This window comes from Phoca vitulina, unplaced genomic scaffold (genome assembly GCF_004348235.1).
Source record: "Phoca vitulina isolate PV1807 unplaced genomic scaffold, GSC_HSeal_1.0 scaffold18, whole genome shotgun sequence".
Taxonomy (NCBI): domain Eukaryota; kingdom Metazoa; phylum Chordata; class Mammalia; order Carnivora; family Phocidae; genus Phoca; species Phoca vitulina.
The window spans coordinates 19,938,448-19,955,838 of record NW_022589721.1 but is presented as its reverse complement, the minus strand read 5'-3'; the positions used below and the strand labels follow the sequence as shown (position 1 = coordinate 19,955,838).

The window sequence follows — 17,391 nt, the reverse complement described above, 5'->3', positions numbered from 1 at the left end:
TTCTATAAAGTCAGCCTTGTTCTTTTAAGTCAGTGGTCTCCAACCATGGATACATATTAGAATGAGTTTTTTAAAAAACACTGGTGCCCCAATCCTGCTCCAGAAATGAAATCAGAATCTCATTAGAATAGGGACAGGCTGGTTCTGAGGGTCAGCGGGAGTTGAAAACTTCTGGTCTAAGTGCTTTTTGTTACCCACTTTCAAATGCCCCAACACGAGATCACTTTCATATTTTCCTATGGAAGGAATATTCACAGTCCGAGGACTAACAGCCACAGTGGTAAAAAAAAATCAGACTTTTACAAGCTGAATGAGTTTACTACTTCTTGGATATAAGCAGATATTCTTAAGTCACAAATCCTATACTTAATAAATACTAACCACTAAAAAAAATAAAAATAAAAAAAAAATTTTTTAAAAACAGAAAGAACTTCATGTAACTATGAACATATAATTATGTAATGCTCATTTAAGTATAGCTTAAGTAATAAACCATTTTTAAAAATTTATCTTCCACTGAACAGCAGCCAATCTTCTAAAATATTTGATTTTTGGCATTTTCCCATAGATAGAAGTAAGAAAAGGCAAATAAAGAAACCAGAAGTACAAGACACCCTATTACACAGGTATCTGAAATCAGTTCAAAGGGGAGTTTCCACTGCTCAGAGGACAAAGGACTTCTCAGAAATATTACTGCAATCATATTGCTCATTTCTTACTCAACCCAGTACTGCTGAAAAGGATGTCGCTATGTTCCCACCTTAACTGCCTCATGTGTTGTTCCTGTGACAGCTGGAGTCAACAAAAATAAGTTTGGCTTCTGGAAAAACTAAAATGTCAGCCTTCTTTATTTTTAAACTTGCTCTAAAACTCTCCCATATTATCTGATCCTATGAATTTTGCAATAGCTGCATATTAGTTAAAGCTGGAGAATGAGTAACTAAGCCTGGTCTAAATTGTATGCTGCAGCAAACATAACAATAAAAACACGTTCTATGCAATTTTTAGCATTTTATAAAAATCTACTCACATTCGAAGGGGGCTTACACTAAAGATTTCAAGACCAAAAAAAAACAGCAAGAAAATCTAAAATAGATGTAATATTCTAAATAAACCTAGGTGACCTAGCTGGGAAACTACTTAAGATTCCTTTTCTATAAACTTCTTAATTAAGAAGAAATTAATGGCTGCTACAGTAATGATAAGGAAATATTAAAGGCTAGAGAAGAATTTTGATGATGTGTTTCTGTTTTCAGGTCAGTGAGCTGTAACCAAATATTACCAGGTGAGTGGTATAAACTTACATGACTTATTGCAGATTGAACAGCCTTTACATAATGGCTTAGTTCCCGATCCATCATGGCCAATTCAACCATTGCCTTGTCCATACTGTATTCACTACTCACTTCAGCTGCAAGAAAAAGAAAGCAATTACTGTTTTCCATTTAAAATGCTATCTCTGGAGAAAGTTGTTCCAATATAATCCTTACTAGTCAATGATCTAAACAATTTTGTAAAAGGTATTGCATATTTTTTAAAGACCTCCTTAACATAGGCCTGCTTCATTCAAAATTCTGAGAATACACCCAGTAGAAGAAAGCTCAAAGGCTGGAGTGGAAAAAAAAAGTAGACTCAGACTTAGGAGTTTGAAGCTGTGCCATTTAGTTGTGTGATCATAAATCAACCACTACACTTCTCTCGGCTTCCGTTTCCTTTTTAGTTTTTCCTTTTCAGTTAAAGCAGCCCAGCCATGTATCTGCACATGCACCTCACGGGATTATTAAAGATCAAATAAGAAAGATTTCCATTTCTAGTACAGTAGCTTATGTGGACCAATTCTACTGAAAACCAGAAAAACACTCAGTTAAAATAAAGGAAGGACGGGAGGGAGCGAGGGGAGAGGGAGGGAAGAAAGAGAGGGACAGAGGGAGGGAGGGAAGGAGGGAGGAAAGAAGGAAGGAAGGAAACTCCTTAAAAACAAGAGAGTTACAAGACAGTTAGAAACAACCAGGGCAAAATCTAGAGAAAACAGAAAAAGCAAGGCAGAGCACAGAACACCACAGTCACATCCCTCCCCCACGCCAGCTGGGTCTCTAACTCCTCAGATTACAGAGGAACCAAAGTAATGCCACCCAGCTCCTCCAGGCTGCAGCAGGGTTGGCCTTGGCCACCGAGCAGAAAACAGGTAAGAGAGAAAGAAAACAAACCTGTTTCTGAAAACCTATGGCCACAGGCCAGCTGTCCTGGGTTTGCTGCCTGGGTTCCCCTCACCTGAGTGGTCCGGGGAACCCAAGCCCTGATCTTGGTGTGAGGTGGTCTCACACTGAAATAGTACCTCCAGGCACTCCCCTCTGAAGAAGACATTTTTATCCCAGGCCTCAATTAATCCATACAAATAATTGTGAAGGAGAATGAGCAGATTACAGGGGGAAAAAAATAAAATCAACAGAAAAACCTTACAAACCTTAAAAAACACAAGAAAACAAGACACCAAGAGTAAGAATCAGCAGAAACAGATCTACAAATGTTTCAGATATTGGAATTATCTATCAGAGTATGAAACAATTATGCTTACTACGTTTAAAAAATTAAAATACCCTTGCGTAACAGGAGACTATACGGAGTGACTAGCAGATTGGAAAAGCAAAGAAATGTTAAGTGCTTTTAAACTTTTTTTCAAGCTCTAAGTATAGGGGAAGATCAAGAACACGAAATAATACAAATTTTAATATTAAAAAAGCTGAATGACAAGAATTTAGTAAAGTTGACTTAGTCACATTTGGGAATGCACACACTCAAAGATTCTCCATTCAAATACCTCAGCTCAGACAAATGTCAGGATTTCTTATCTACTCTACAGAACAATAGGACAGATCATCCCAAAGTCAAGAAATAATATATGCACTTACACCTGGCTTTTGAAAGTGACTGTCCTAGACTTTAAAATTATGCTTCAATTTTACAATAGTCAATTATAAACACATTTCAGAAAATATCTCCTGGATTAACTTGCTTCTGGTAGATGTCTCTTGGCTTTTATCACCCAGACTTCACAGACTGTATATATATATCCCAATATAAGTTTTTTTGTTTTTGAGGAGGGGGAAGGGGACAGTATTTACAAAGAAAAATTTGTATTTACATTCCCCATATTAAATACAACATTTTTAACAAAATAGTGTATGAGAAAGGACTCAAGTCATATTACAAATAAAACTGTCAGACCATCAATCACAGGTCAATGTTGTGAAAATGTCCAAATGTTAAAAAGGGAGACAAACTGTTTAGGTGTTGCTGATAGCAACATGTATCTGCTATGCATACAGCAACTGTTCGTTAAAAATCATATTAATTACTTGATGATCAGAAAGAGAATTTTAAGCAATTTATATCCTAATATGATGGTTTGTGATTTACATAAAGGCAGGCATTTTACTGTATTTGGTTAATCTGTGGAAATCGATATAATGTTGGCAATCTCCCTCTGGAATTAAATGAGTTTATTTTTGAAAGCACATAAAAATGTGCTTTCAATGACATTAAAAATGCTATGAAAAGAGTTTGCAAAATAAAACAAATGGGATCATGGTTCTCATTATCAAGGTCCCAAGGATGCTAGCAAGACATGAACCAGATGGCAATTTCAAATTACAAGGCCAAGGAGACCTTGCCTGCAAAGGAGAAAATGAGTGATGGCTGGGTCAGGTTTGATGGCACCAAGCCTAAGGCAAGAATCTTTTGAAGTCACCTGGGGCTTCCTGCAGCCTCAGCGAAGGCTCCAGGGCCCAAGAATGTTGGGACAGGCTGAAGGCCCTAAGTGATGAATAGTGCAGCCAGAGGCAAGAGGGAAAACACCAGAAAAGATCAGGAAGCTAGTCCTGAGAGGAACTGACACTCACGCCCCACCTGGATGTGAGCCAGGTCAGGTCACTTCTGGTTAAAGTCAGGGTCTCCGTCCACCACAGAAGAGGACTGGAGACCAGAGACCTATGAACTAGAAGGAGTCCCACAGCAAAAGGAATCTGGAAGAGAGACCATGAGAACGTACCTATCGAGTAGCAACCTTACATTTTAAGATTCTTTCGGTGATTCTTGCTGTTCTTCTTGTTAACCTTTATTTCCCTATTGCAATAATAATCTCTCTTAAAACCATGATTTGTATTCATGTTTCAGAAACACCTGGCTACGGAAGGCATAGGGAATCTGTGTCCTGCCCTACTAAACAATCAAGGTGAGTGAGGGAAGAGCATGGTGTTGCATGAAAAAGGCAAACAGGCCAAATAAATCCCCGAAGGATTCAAGAGGAACTGGGAATGAACACAGACACAGGGAGTTGGCTTTTGACTAAAAAGTGAACCGGGGATGGGGTGGGTGTGGAGGGACTGACCAGCCAAAGTTTCCTTGCCCCTTTACTGCCCAAAATATAATCCCACTACCAAAATTCCCCCACTCTTATGGGAAAGACTTCCTAAAAATCTATACCAAACTAAATCCTATACATCCTTCAAGGGCTGAACTCAAGCCCTACCTGCTTTTAAACCATGCCAGCCTAGAAAGATCTCTCCTCCTTTCCTTAATTTATCTTAACAACTATACTTGATACTTTGGCACTTTCAACCATAAACATTCTTATCTTCTTATGTGCATTTGTCTCATTTCTCCAAAGAGATTTTAACCCATTTGAGGGCAAGAATGATGCTTTAATGTTCTTGGGAACTAATGAAGAATTACAGCATCTCTTCCTTCAATGTTGTCACGTGGCATTATTTAATAAATTTGAAAATTAAACCTTCACCAAACTATAAATTGTCCTGCCTCAGAGATCTACTGAATTAAAGTGTAATGAAGACATTTGATATAAACTCATTCGCCCATTATATTTTCATGGAGATTTTTCCATCGGAAAAAGCTTGGCTACCAGCACGTGGGGGGCAAGGGAGGTGGGGGAAGAGAAGCACACAAATAATGTTAATATTCACAGAATGACAATCCCAGAGAAGCAATTACTACTGTACACAAAAGCTGGCATTACAGGAGATCGGTGCAGCTGATAAAGCATGGAGAGCAGTAACGACGATGAAAAAAAATACATAACGATAATCGCTGTAACTAATAATTAGTAAGCGCTTTATTATGTGCCAAGACTATACTGAGCACACCATTTACAGTAAACCTCACAGCAACTCTTTCATCTGCACTTTACCAACGAGAAAAGTGAAAAACTGAGCAGCTGAAGGAATCTGCTCAGCACCACAGAGGTAGTGAGGGGCACAGGGAGGCTGCCAACTCAGGCTTTCCAGCGGCAGAGTTTGCACACTGCCCGCCTCTGCTGACAGGTGCGTAACCACGAGGAGAAGGACAAGCACCTCCAACTCCTCCATGAATATCCAGGGAACAAACCCTCACTGGGGAGAAAGTCTTGGCCCCCAGCCTCGTCATCTCAGCCCCTTGGTAGTCCATTCCAAGTAAGACACCAAGCAATGTCATGCAACTGCTATCAGACCCGGTCCCATAAAAGCTCTTCCAAATTCCTTACATGGAGGAAATTGGTAACAAAAAGAAAACGATTCTTCCCTTTTAGAAGACTACGAAATTTTAATGGTGGTGAAGAGAGCAACTTTTCACATCAGCAAGGCCAGCTGGAGGGGGTGTAAAAGCAACCAAGTTGCCCACCACATGCCAGGAGGTAAGGAAAGGGACTCTAGCTGCTATGAAATCAAACCCGCAGCAGAGACACGTTCAAGGGGAAGTCTTCGAGTAGCAGAGATCCTTCTGAGTGCAGCCAGTATCGAAACCATTCCTATCGTCTATGCCTCTGACTGCCTCCCCCTGGCCAAACGGGGTCTGGGGAATCTAGGAATATTCACATTTCTTCGATGTGCCATTCAATGAGCATTTATTAAAATCAACCTTCGCTTGTATTAATCAAATGAACCTAAGAGATATACTTGAACATTCCTCTATAAGCCAATAACTACATAGGGAAGTCTCATGGAGAGCTCGGGGAGTCTGCGAGGCCCGTGTAACAAAACATCTGGTGCATTAATTAGGAAACTGTTCCAAGAAGTTAGCACAAGAACTAGCTTCAATATATCCCCCCGCCCCGCCCCAGCAAATCAAGTCCAGAGGGCACAGATAATCTCCGATTTACAGGATAAAATTGTAACTGTTTCTGTAAGTATGTCAGCAGCAGGGCTGTCCTCCTTCAAATCTGAGTGTCTGTGCCGAGGGATCCTGGTTGGCACCATCCCGAATACTACGGACTGTTAATAGTACCCGAAGAACTTTAAAAATGTTATTTAGACCAGAGAGGGCCAAAGAATGAAACCCATTTTTATTTTTTTTAAAGATTTTATTTATTTATTTGACAGAGAGAGACACAGCGAGAGAGGGAACACAAGCAGGGGGAGTGCCACTGAGCAGGGAGCCCGATGCGGGGCTCAATCCCAGGACCCTGCGATTGTGACCCGAGCCGAAGGCAGACTTTTAACCACTGAGTCACCCAGGCGCCCCGAAACCCATTTTTAAAAGACGGTTTCTCTTTCATTTTTCTTTTTCCTGTTCAGTGGCAAACCTTAGAAGAATAATGACAGTCACCCTAGGACGACTTCTTTTTAGACTCAAGTGCTCTGACATTTATAGAATATAAAGAGTGTCTGAATGGATGCAGTTGGCCTGTGTATGATTTCCCTAAAGTCAAACAAACCTATAATTATGCAATCTAAGCAGCCACGCTATTCATTAGACACGTCATCTGTTACTCAATGTCAAAACGCACTAACAGCAATATTCTAACTATTACTATTCCCTGTTTGAAGTGTTGAATAAGGCAATAAAGTTACATGATCTGTACAACACTAAGAAGAAATGGGTGATTTCGTGTTGCAATCACTTCAACTTAAAACAAAATTCATGAGGCTTCAATGAGAGAAAGGTGATAGCAGGAACAAGTTATAAAAGCAAAATAGTAACAATCAATGCTAGTTGTCTGGAGTATGAAAGACCAGGGCAAAATGAGGCCAAGAGATAGGTCTGAGAAAGAAATGGAAGGGAGATGACAAACTAGCTACTTTTATAGATGCAGACTCGTGTGAGGCAAATGCCAAGTCCTCTATTTATAACCAAAAGATACAGGTAATAAGCCTATAGCAATATGGTAATTCTTGCATAGCACAGCATGGACTCATGAGAGTTTATCATTCAGGGTGAGTTCCAAGATTGTCTAGGGTCTCTTCACATATTATTTGCTCAATATAATGCCATTTTAGGCCAATGGTTAAAGGTGAGGGAGCAGAAGATTCTTTATCTTGGCTTCTCCAAGTCCAGGTGGGCATGGTCAGTAGACCAATCAAGCTCTTGTTCCAGACCAGCGACCAGTTCCGCAGAAGGGAAGGGAAGGGAAGAGATGCAGCTAAGAGATGCAGCCTGTAGACCTACTATTCTAAATAAGGCCCCTCCCTAGCCACAGCTGCCTAGAGCTGCAGCTCAAGGCATCTGCACTAGAGAGAAATAAAGTCTCTTCCCTAAGGCCCAGTTCTGAGGTTTGGGAGACATAGCTGAAACAGGGCCAAGCACATGTAGTACCTAGTAGAGCCAAGCAAGTTCTCTTAGCAACCCCTCAGGTCCTCAGTAGAACTGCCTTCAGTGAAACAGACATGAAAAAGGGACATTTTCCCTCCTCTTTCCCCTAACATGTCCATACACATCTGGGTAGCACCTCTACACTACCAGATGTCTTTTTGCTTCGCTCTGCTGTTCTCTATGATCTCAGCCACAGATCCCTTTCCTGAATCCTCCCTAATCTCCAGAATAGGACCAAATGCTTCATGTCTTATAGGTCCATAAAACTTCCCTACCTTTACAACTAGAACACGTGTGAATGTGTGTGTGTTAGGGGGGCATGCCCTGAAGACAAATTTCATCTACTTAGCCCTTCCAACTTTTTGTTCCTGATTCAATTATATAGTTCTGTCCCTGGCCAAGTCGTTTCCTGAAATCTGTCCTAAACAAATAAAAATTGCAGAATCTGGTGTTCTTTATTCTACAAAGTCATATGGGCATGTCTGAACAGGAACAGTACCAATTACATATAGTTGATTAAATTCAACTCCACGCATTTGATCAATAAAATGCCGGACTAAGACAAAGCAGCCATTTAGTGTTCTTCTAGGGTTACTGACTCCAATTCAACATGAATCACACACCTAGAAGGATCTGATAAATATCCACACCATAAAGTACATATGTCCATTTTGGTAAGGAGCAGGGAAGAAAACGAGGCAGGGAATTGCCTGATTGGATTTTAAATTTCCTAGAACAGATGGAACGTGGAATAGAGAGATTTTACTTTTTGAAACAAATCTCTTCCTAATCTCTTCAGAGATTCTTCTATATTTTGTAAACAAGAAATTTCGTCTTTCAGGATGAACTCAAACAAATGACAGTATAAATCATACCTTTCCCTCCCTCCACAAAAAAACCAAAACCAAAACAAAACAAAAAAACCCCTTCCTCTCTTAAAATACAGCTCCAACTATCTCTAGCAACATATACCTACATACACACCTACCTTTGTGAGTGGGTGTGTGTGTATGTTTTTCCTGGCAGCCTAGTATTAAGCAATCATTATATATTCATCAGGAGTCAAATTTAATGACTTACTCACTGCTTGAGCAATATTTAATAGAAACTTGTTACTTCTCACTACACTGTACTTTAGCCATAATTATTCCTCCCCACACAGATATTAGTGTGGAGGAAAAGTAAAAACCAAATCCACATTCTATAACTGCCTCCCACCAGAAATAATAGTGAAGAGTAGAACAGAGTTATGGTACAAACTGGTACGCAACTATAAACGCAACGAATATGGGGGAAATCTTCAAGAAATATTGACCTTTACAATCCTCTTTACTCATCCATACAATTTTCTTGTCAATAATACAGAAGAGGGAAGTTGTATAATACAGGAACTCAAAAAGCCAGTTCTGGAGTCAGATTATATTCAAATCTAGGCTCTATTAACTTTCTAGCTATGTAGTCTTTGGTCAGTCACCGTATTAAGAGTTTCCTCTTCTGTGGAATGGGTACAATAACAGTATTTAACTCATAAAGCCAAGATAAGGACTAAATGAGAAAACACAGACAAAATGATCAGCACAGGGCCTGGCCCATGGTAAGCACAAACAAAATATCTGTCATTATAATTACTGCTGAATGGAAAACTACTCTGCAAATGTAATTAGCCTAAATGCTGAAAGCATTTTACTCTTAGAACCAAAAGGTATCAAGTGAAGGTCACCTCCTTAACTCTCTCAGCTGTTTTTTCTAACTTGAGACCAAAGCACTAAGTTGAACTCACAAAACCGCAATGCTCAATGAGAAGCTCTGTAAACCTCCCCCTACCAACTCATGTCCAGAAGCCCATTTACCTACTATATGCTTAAGTACTTACTATATGCCAGGCAGAGGGAAAAAATGCATTCAAGCAAGGAGCAGCTACTCCTGCCCACAGAAGGTAGGAAAGGTTTAACAGGTGAGGGGATAAATGTGTACTGTATCTTGAAAGATGAGTAGGTGTGCACCAGATGTTCACCAGACTGAAGTAGAGGCTAAACAAATGCTCTCACCCCTATCCAGAGAGGCTGGATTCGAGTTTAAAATCTCAAACAAAAACACTGGGGATGAGAAAAGAGGAGAAAGATATAGACTAAAAAAAAAAAAAGAACAAATCTTCACTGAATACTGACAACGTGCACTTTGAACATACTACTCATTCCATCCTTTGTTACAACAATATGGATTAGGTGTTATTAAAAGTAATTCAAGAAGGAAACTGATACTCATAGAGGTTAAATCATTTGCCCCAGGTCACACAGTTAATACATGGTGACATTAGGAACTGACCTCAGGTCTAACTTTAAAGTTAGCAGGGAAGGCACAAGCTATAAGGGTCTGAATTACTACACACCAGTAAATAATCCACTCATGCAAAAGTCACGGGGTAATAAATGATCAGTTCTCTAGATAAAGGAATTCTCCTAAACATTACCTTTTTGTAAGAGAGAGAGAGCAAGTAAAATTGACTGACATAGTTCTACCCCACAGTAATGGAGACCATCTTTCGTTATATAGACAGGTATTTCCTTAAAACATATAGTTAATATTCCATAAACCACCATGGTAACGAATAACTCAAAATATTACTTGAAATAAATTCTATGAAGGATTAGGTTCACAAAATCATAGAAACGGTCTCTGGATACAATCTAGTCTCTACTAGTCATCAAAAGCACTATGAATCCCAGGCTATGGGTAGCTACCATTTTAAAACATACCCACAGGGCCGCCTGGGTGGCTCAGTGGGTTAAGTGTGGGCCTTCAGCTCAGGTCACGATCCCAGGGTCCTGGGATCCTGCATCAGGCTCCCTGCTCAGTGGGGAGTCTGCTTCCTCCCCTGCCCCACCCCCTCTCAAAAATAAATAAATGAATAAATAAAATAAGTAAAGCATGTGGTTGAGAATTAAGCACACAGCTGAAAAATTCAAACAGCATAATCATGTGGTATCTCCAATCCCCAAACTCCCTCCCCAGAAGCAACCATTGTAATGAGGTTCTCATTCCATGGAAATACTCTATGTATAAGGAACCCTCTTTTAAAAAGGACAACAGAAATTAAGGCAAACAAATATATCGGGGAAAACAACATGAACATACTAAAAACAAGAAAGGAGAGATGCTAAACAAAGAATACAATATGGGTGGTTAGAGGGGAACTTCCATTCACTCACTGAATAAATATTTACCAAGCACAGACCATGTGCCCGGCACTCTGTTCGGTGGCCTGGACAGAGCAGCAAACAAGGTAAACCCTGCACCTTTTCTCAAACAGCTTATACAAATTTCCACTCCATGCAAAAATTTCAAAAAAGCCCTGATAGGACTACCCTGCCTGTGTTTGGCTCTTGGTGTGGTGGGAAAGCCTGTTCTCTGCCAAACAGCTCTAATTATTAGAGCCCTTCCAAAGACAGAGCTGATTCATCACCACCCTAGAACAATTCTAGGCAATGACAACAATAAATGTGAATTGCTCTCACACACATTAACTTATTTACACCTCATAACCTCCGTATAGTGATTTTACTCTCTGTTTTATATGGCTGAGGAAATTGAGGCTCAGAGAGGTTAAGTGCTTCACTGAAGTCATGCCCCAATATCAGAAGTGGGACTTGAACCCTAGTCCTCAACAGCAGACTGCAGAAGAGCTATTAGTGAGCCACACAGAAACAGTCAACTCTCCCAGATCACAGTTTTTCCAAGATCTGAAGATGCCTGTTAAGTATTTCCTACCTTTAAGCTTTGCTTCTCCAGGATAAATAATGATCAAGTTCATTCAACCCAGCTGACCTGCCTTCATTTAAATGTGCTTCATTTGCTAGTGTCCCTTTTACAGATGGACTCCAGAAATTAAAAACAATTACAGCCATGGGTTAACCAATGAAGGCTAGGATAACACCATTATTACACGTGTACCGCTGCAATCACGTGTTGATTACTAGTTTTCTTTCAAGAAATTAAATAATAACATTTACTGAGCACTCATTATGTGCCAGACACATGCTAAGCAATTTATACACATCATTTCATTCAATCCTTATACTAACTCTGTGAAGGAGACACCATCATTATCCCCATCCAGTGGAACAAAAAAATGGGCTCAGAGAGGTTAAGTACCCTGAACCAAGGTTATATAGCCAATGAGCTGTAGAGGGAACATTCAAATGGGGGGTCTATTAAATAACAGAATCCATTCTCCTAACTATCTCAATAATCATCACCCTCTGGGCATAACCCATTTCTCCATGTCCTAAGACTTTGCCAAATGCCTTCCTAAGATCTATTCATATTAGACTAAAAATCATCCCTACTGTACCAGGGCAATCACAATTTAAAAAAAGGGGGGGGGTGAAGAGGAACTAGGGTAATCAAGCTCATAAATGAGACTGCTACTCAAAAAAAGGTTAATGATCTTTTGCTTGCACGTGGACGCAAACTGCCTTAGACCAGCCTATCTCCGTACTCATTTTAAATAAATTTATACCAGAAAAAATTTCAAATGGGGTCAGCCTACTTTAAAATAGAAAGTTAATGAAACAGAAATTAAGTCCTCAAAAAATATAAAAATAAGTTTGAGGGGCACCTGGGTGGCTCAGTCAGTTAAGCGTCCAACTCTTGAGTTCAGCTCAGGTCTTGATCTCAGGGTCGTGAGTTCAAGCCCTATACATCGGGCTCCATGCTGGGCACGGAGCCTACTTTAAAATATATATATATTATAGGGGCGCCTCGGTGGCTCAGTCGTTAGGTGTCTGCCTTCAGCTCAGGTCATGATCCCAGGGTCCTGGGATCGAGCCCTGCATCAGGCTCCCTGTTCTGCGGGAAGCCTGCTTCTCCCTCTCCCACTCCGCCTGCTTGTGTTCCCTCTCTCGCTGTCTCTCTCTGTCAAATAAATAAATAAAATCTTTAAAATATATATATATATTATAAATAGAAGCTTGAGAAGATCTGATAAGAAGTTCATTAGATTATAAGATCTACGATGACAGGAACTGTAATCTCTGTTATTTACTTCTCAAATGTTGGTCTAAATGAGTAGTTTGTTCTGAGAAACATTTCTTTAAGGAAAGAGTAAGAGGCCAATCACAAGAGGAGGGAACAACTGTATGTTCCATTCCTGTCAGAGGAGAATTTCTATGCTTGTTATTTTCGGAAAAGTAAAATAAACTTGCTTTGTAGTGAACATGGCATAATGTAAAACTTGTCAAGTTACTTTACTGTACACCTGAGACTAATTAACAGTGTCAACTATACTCAAATAAAAATAAATTTGATTTCACGAAAACAAGGGCAAATCAATCTGTTAAAACTTAAATCACTGACAACTCCAGAAAATAAATCTATCATAATTTGCCACAAACATTGTAATACCTCTCCCATCTGATACAGCATATTTCCTTATATCTGTACCTACACATAGTGCACGTTCTTGAGAAGAACTTATAAGATAATTCTTTTTTTTAATACATATCTTACCATTTCTAAGATGTTTTATTTTCGTAACTTTGACTTAAATCAGCAGTGACTCCCAAAATTGTTTGTCTTGCCTTCTTTAAAAAAAACCTCTTTCCTCTTCAACAAAGAAATAATGATCCATAAACACTTCAATCTACTAGAAACAGCTCAGAGAACTCTGTTGGGGAAAGTAAACTACGTCTGGAATGGGAATTATCAGCCACTAATATCTGTTTCTGGATGACACTTCTAAGGAACTGCAAAGTTAAGAGATAAAGAACTATGAATATTCAATGAGCAAGTAACTGGTTCTGTAACACTACGTACTATTTGTAAACTAGGAGCTTCCAATCAATCACATGCCACATACAGGCACCCAGTCTCGGCAGCCAAAGTGAACTGACATGCAAAACCCAAACCCTGAAGTCATCTTAGAATCCTCCCTCTAGCATCCTCCACATCTAACTACTCACCAGGTTCTAGCAATTCGGCCCACTCAAGTCAACTACTCTCTCTTTTCCTCACTTTTCAACCACAGCTGCCTTAATTTCAATCCTTATTATTTCTTCCTCAGATTACCGCTTTGCTTCTTTAGTGATTTCCTTTTTCACCCTCTTTCCCCTCCAGTCCTTCTTCCATGTCTTGAGCATACCAATGCTCAAGAACAAATCTGAGGTTACTCTCTTGTTTATCAAAAACTTACCACAGTATTTCCACTTTTGGCCAAGACTGAGTAACTGGGACCAAATTTATTCTCCTGCCTGAAACAAAAAATTCAAACTGAAAATATATAAATAAATAATGGTTTGCAAGATGCTACAAGTCATGCAAGGAAGAGGAATCAGGGTAATAGGAAACATGAGGTGAAACCTGTAACTGACTGCCCCCCTTACTATATTGAGGGAGTTTTCAGGTTGCAGGGCACACAATACCAATCAAAATCTCAGCTGACCTTTTTCGTAGAATTGACACAGATTCTAAAATTCATATGGAAAATGCAAAAGACCTAGAATAGCCAAAACAACCTTGAAAAAGACAAAGCTGGAGGCCCAACACTACCCACTTTCAAGACTTATTATAAAGCTTCAGTAATCCAAATAGGGTGGTATTGGAATACAGACAAACAGATCAACAGAACAAAACAGAGTCCAGAAATACAAACGGGTGTATACGGATGAATGATTTGACAAAGGAGCTGAGGCAATTCAGTGAAGAAAGAACAGTCATTTCAACAAGTTGATGGTACAACTGGCTATCATATGCAGAACAAAACAAAACAGAACAAAACACCTTTGATCCATACTTCGAGCCAAAACCATACATTTAGTCAGAATGGATCACAAATCTAAATGTAAAATCTAAAACCATAAAACTTCTAGAAAAAATTATGAAGAAAATCTTTGAGATCTTGGGTTAAGAGTTCTTAAATACAACACTAAAACACAAGCCATAAGAGAATAAATTGATAAATTGGAGATCATCAAAATTAAAAACTTCTGTTCCTCCAAATAATCTGTTAAGAGCACAGAGTGGGAGAAAATACAAATCATATATCTCATAAAAAACTGTATTCAGAAAATATAATTCTCAAAATTGAATAATAATAAAAAGCCATAACAAATGGAACAAGACTTGGATAGATACTTCACCAAAGAGGTAAATGCCAAATAAGCCCACAAAAAGGTATTCAACATTACTGGTCAGTAGGGAAATGCAAATTGAAACACTGTAAGATACCACTATGTGTTTATTAGAATAGCTGAAATTAAGAAGACTGCCCATATCAAATGTTGATGAGGATGTGGAGTAACTGGAGAGCTACCCTAATGTATTCCACACACAGAGTCCTAATTTCCAGACAACTATTACCAAAAAAACACACTCTAACATAGGCCACGTTTAATATAATTTCATCTTATCAAAATGACTCAGAAGGGACTTCAAGTATCATAGTCTCTCAGTGTCATCATTATGGTTTTACTATGACTATAAAGTATGAAAACATGAGTCAACAGAAATTTTTTATGTAGCAGATATCAAAGAAACCAGCTTTCAGTCTATAATTAACCTCACAAAATTATGATTGCTTTTTATTATAATTTGTTTTCTCCAACCCAGTAGTTCTCAAAGTGTGGTCACCGGACCAGGTGCATTAGCACCACCTGGGAACTTGTTAGAAATGTAAGCTCTCGGGCCCTCCACCAAACAACTGGATCTGAAACTCTGGGGTGGCAAACAGCAATCTGTATTTTAACAAGTCCTCCAGGTGATTCTGAAGTGTGGCAAAATTTGAGATCCACTATTTTAATGTATGTTTTAAAGTTAAAATCATAAATTGTCTTTTCTCTAAGATTCTTTCTGAATTCACAAAATTCTAAGACAAAGAGGAACTGTTACTTCAAATCCACATTTTCAACGAATCTAGAACTCAACCAGCTGTTTTCCTATTTTTATACTCTTGAATTATTTTAGGCCTTTTAAAAAGCTAGAAAACCAAAACTGAATGTAAGCTCCCATAAATAATGCATTCTACAAAAGCCTTTGTTTTAAAACAAACTTTTCTATTTAAATATCCTAAGTCATTTACTCACATCTATTTTTTGCAACTGCACCCAATATTCCTTCCAACTTTACCAGAATAGATTTGCTTCTAATTTCAGCTACAAATTGTCATCCTCCAGTGAGTATCTGTACACCTTTTAATTAGGTTCATCTAAATGGAATGGATTTTTAAAATAATTCCAGTTTAAATTTTAATTGTTCATAAAGAGACCTGAGAAAGAAGCAGAATGAAAGCGGAAATGGTTTGGACCGAATCAGGACATCTGGAGCTGACGATATTGCCCAAAGATTCTGAGTTTTCGGGGCTCAGTTCCCTTCTTTTGTAAAAGGGAGCTGAATAAGCTATTTCAAGTTTAAGGGTCTATAAATATGTGCTCTTACCCTTATGCTCTATGGTACTGTAGCTTTACAGTAATGTGACATGGCAAATCTTCTTGAAATGTTTTATCTTTTTTAATCATTCTAAATTGTTTTAAGAAACATGCCTCTCCGTAGGACTCAAGAACATCACTCACTATTGCACTACTCCCTAGAGAGCTGAATACAGTAAAATACGAACACACACAAATTTTTAGTTGCAGAAACACTTCAATGGTAGTATGATTTTAAGTCTCCTATTCCTTGTAAGATTGGTTTATTTATCTCCGAAACTGTGGGGATGCATAGCATTAACCCCCAAAGGCAAAGATTCCACAATGTCAGAAATAACATGGACTTTGGAGGCAGAATGCCTGGCTTTGAATTCTGCACCTGCCATTGAAGAATTTTTGTGATCTTGGGCAAGTTATCTAAACGTTCTAAACCTTATTTTCCTATCAATCTTCCGTTAAGAGAGAATAATAATAGTATCTTTCATACAAATTAAAGGAGCTAATTGACAAACAGCACTCAGCACAGAGTGCAGCACAGAACACACACTCAGTAAGCATTAGGGATTTTTATTCACATTACTTGCTAAGTCAGCCCTCTACTCAGAAGTATCAGAACAAACGTGCAATTCAATTTAGTAAATACACAAGGGCACACCTACTTGGTGCAAGGGACTTCACCACTCGCTACAGAGGCAAGGGTTCTCGAACTTCTGAATGGACCAGAATTACTTGGGATGTTTGGCTAAAATGCTGATTCCTGGGCTCTGCTTCCAGAAGCTCTGATTCTGTAATTTTTAAATAAGCCTCCCAGATGTTTCTAAGGCAGGCTGTTGAGGAATGCAGTTTGAGAAACATTTCTGCAGGAGGTTCAAAGAGAAAGAATCTCTTCCTTCAAGTTCCTACAATCGCTAAGCATTTTTTCTGTCCCAGAACTCACTGCCGCTACCTGCTGCACCTGTTCGCTGTGTAACGTGTGAGCCTAATATGGCCCTTCCGTGCACATTCCATTTGCCATCACTTAAGTTCCACTATCTCTGTCCTGATGCAATGATACAACTTTTTACCTGATATGTGAGATCTACTAATCCTCTAAACCCCGACCCGTGACTAATGAAAGTCCCTCGTTATAAAGACTATTCCTGACCTCTAAAAACAGAAGATTCATGAACCCTGACTGCTGAGCTATAAACCTGACCATGGCCTCATTCGTAGACCTCGTCCTGGTCACAGCCTTACGCTTCCAAAATGCTGCCAGTGTCAGCCCGTCCTCAGTACAGCGCCATCACAGCCCGTCCTCGGTACAGTGCCCGTGTCAGCCCGTCCTCAGTACAGTGCCAGTGTCGGCCCGTCCTCAGTACAGCGCCATCACGGCCCGTCCTCGGTACAGTGC

At 39.3% G+C, this 17,391-nt stretch overlaps 1 protein-coding gene across 2 annotated transcripts in view; it reads right to left on the bottom strand.

The window, feature by feature from the left end:
- The window catches only part of NSMCE2 (NSE2 (MMS21) homolog, SMC5-SMC6 complex SUMO ligase), a 211,631-nt gene that overhangs the window by 171,408 nt on the left and 22,832 nt on the right, over window positions 1-17,391 (bottom strand). For both annotated transcript variants that reach the window (XM_032415833.1, XM_032415835.1), the window contains exon 3: window positions 1,305-1,411. In XM_032415833.1, the coding sequence (XP_032271724.1) occupies window positions 1,305-1,411 (107 nt within the window). The remainder of the gene's footprint in view (window positions 1-1,304; window positions 1,412-17,391) is intronic.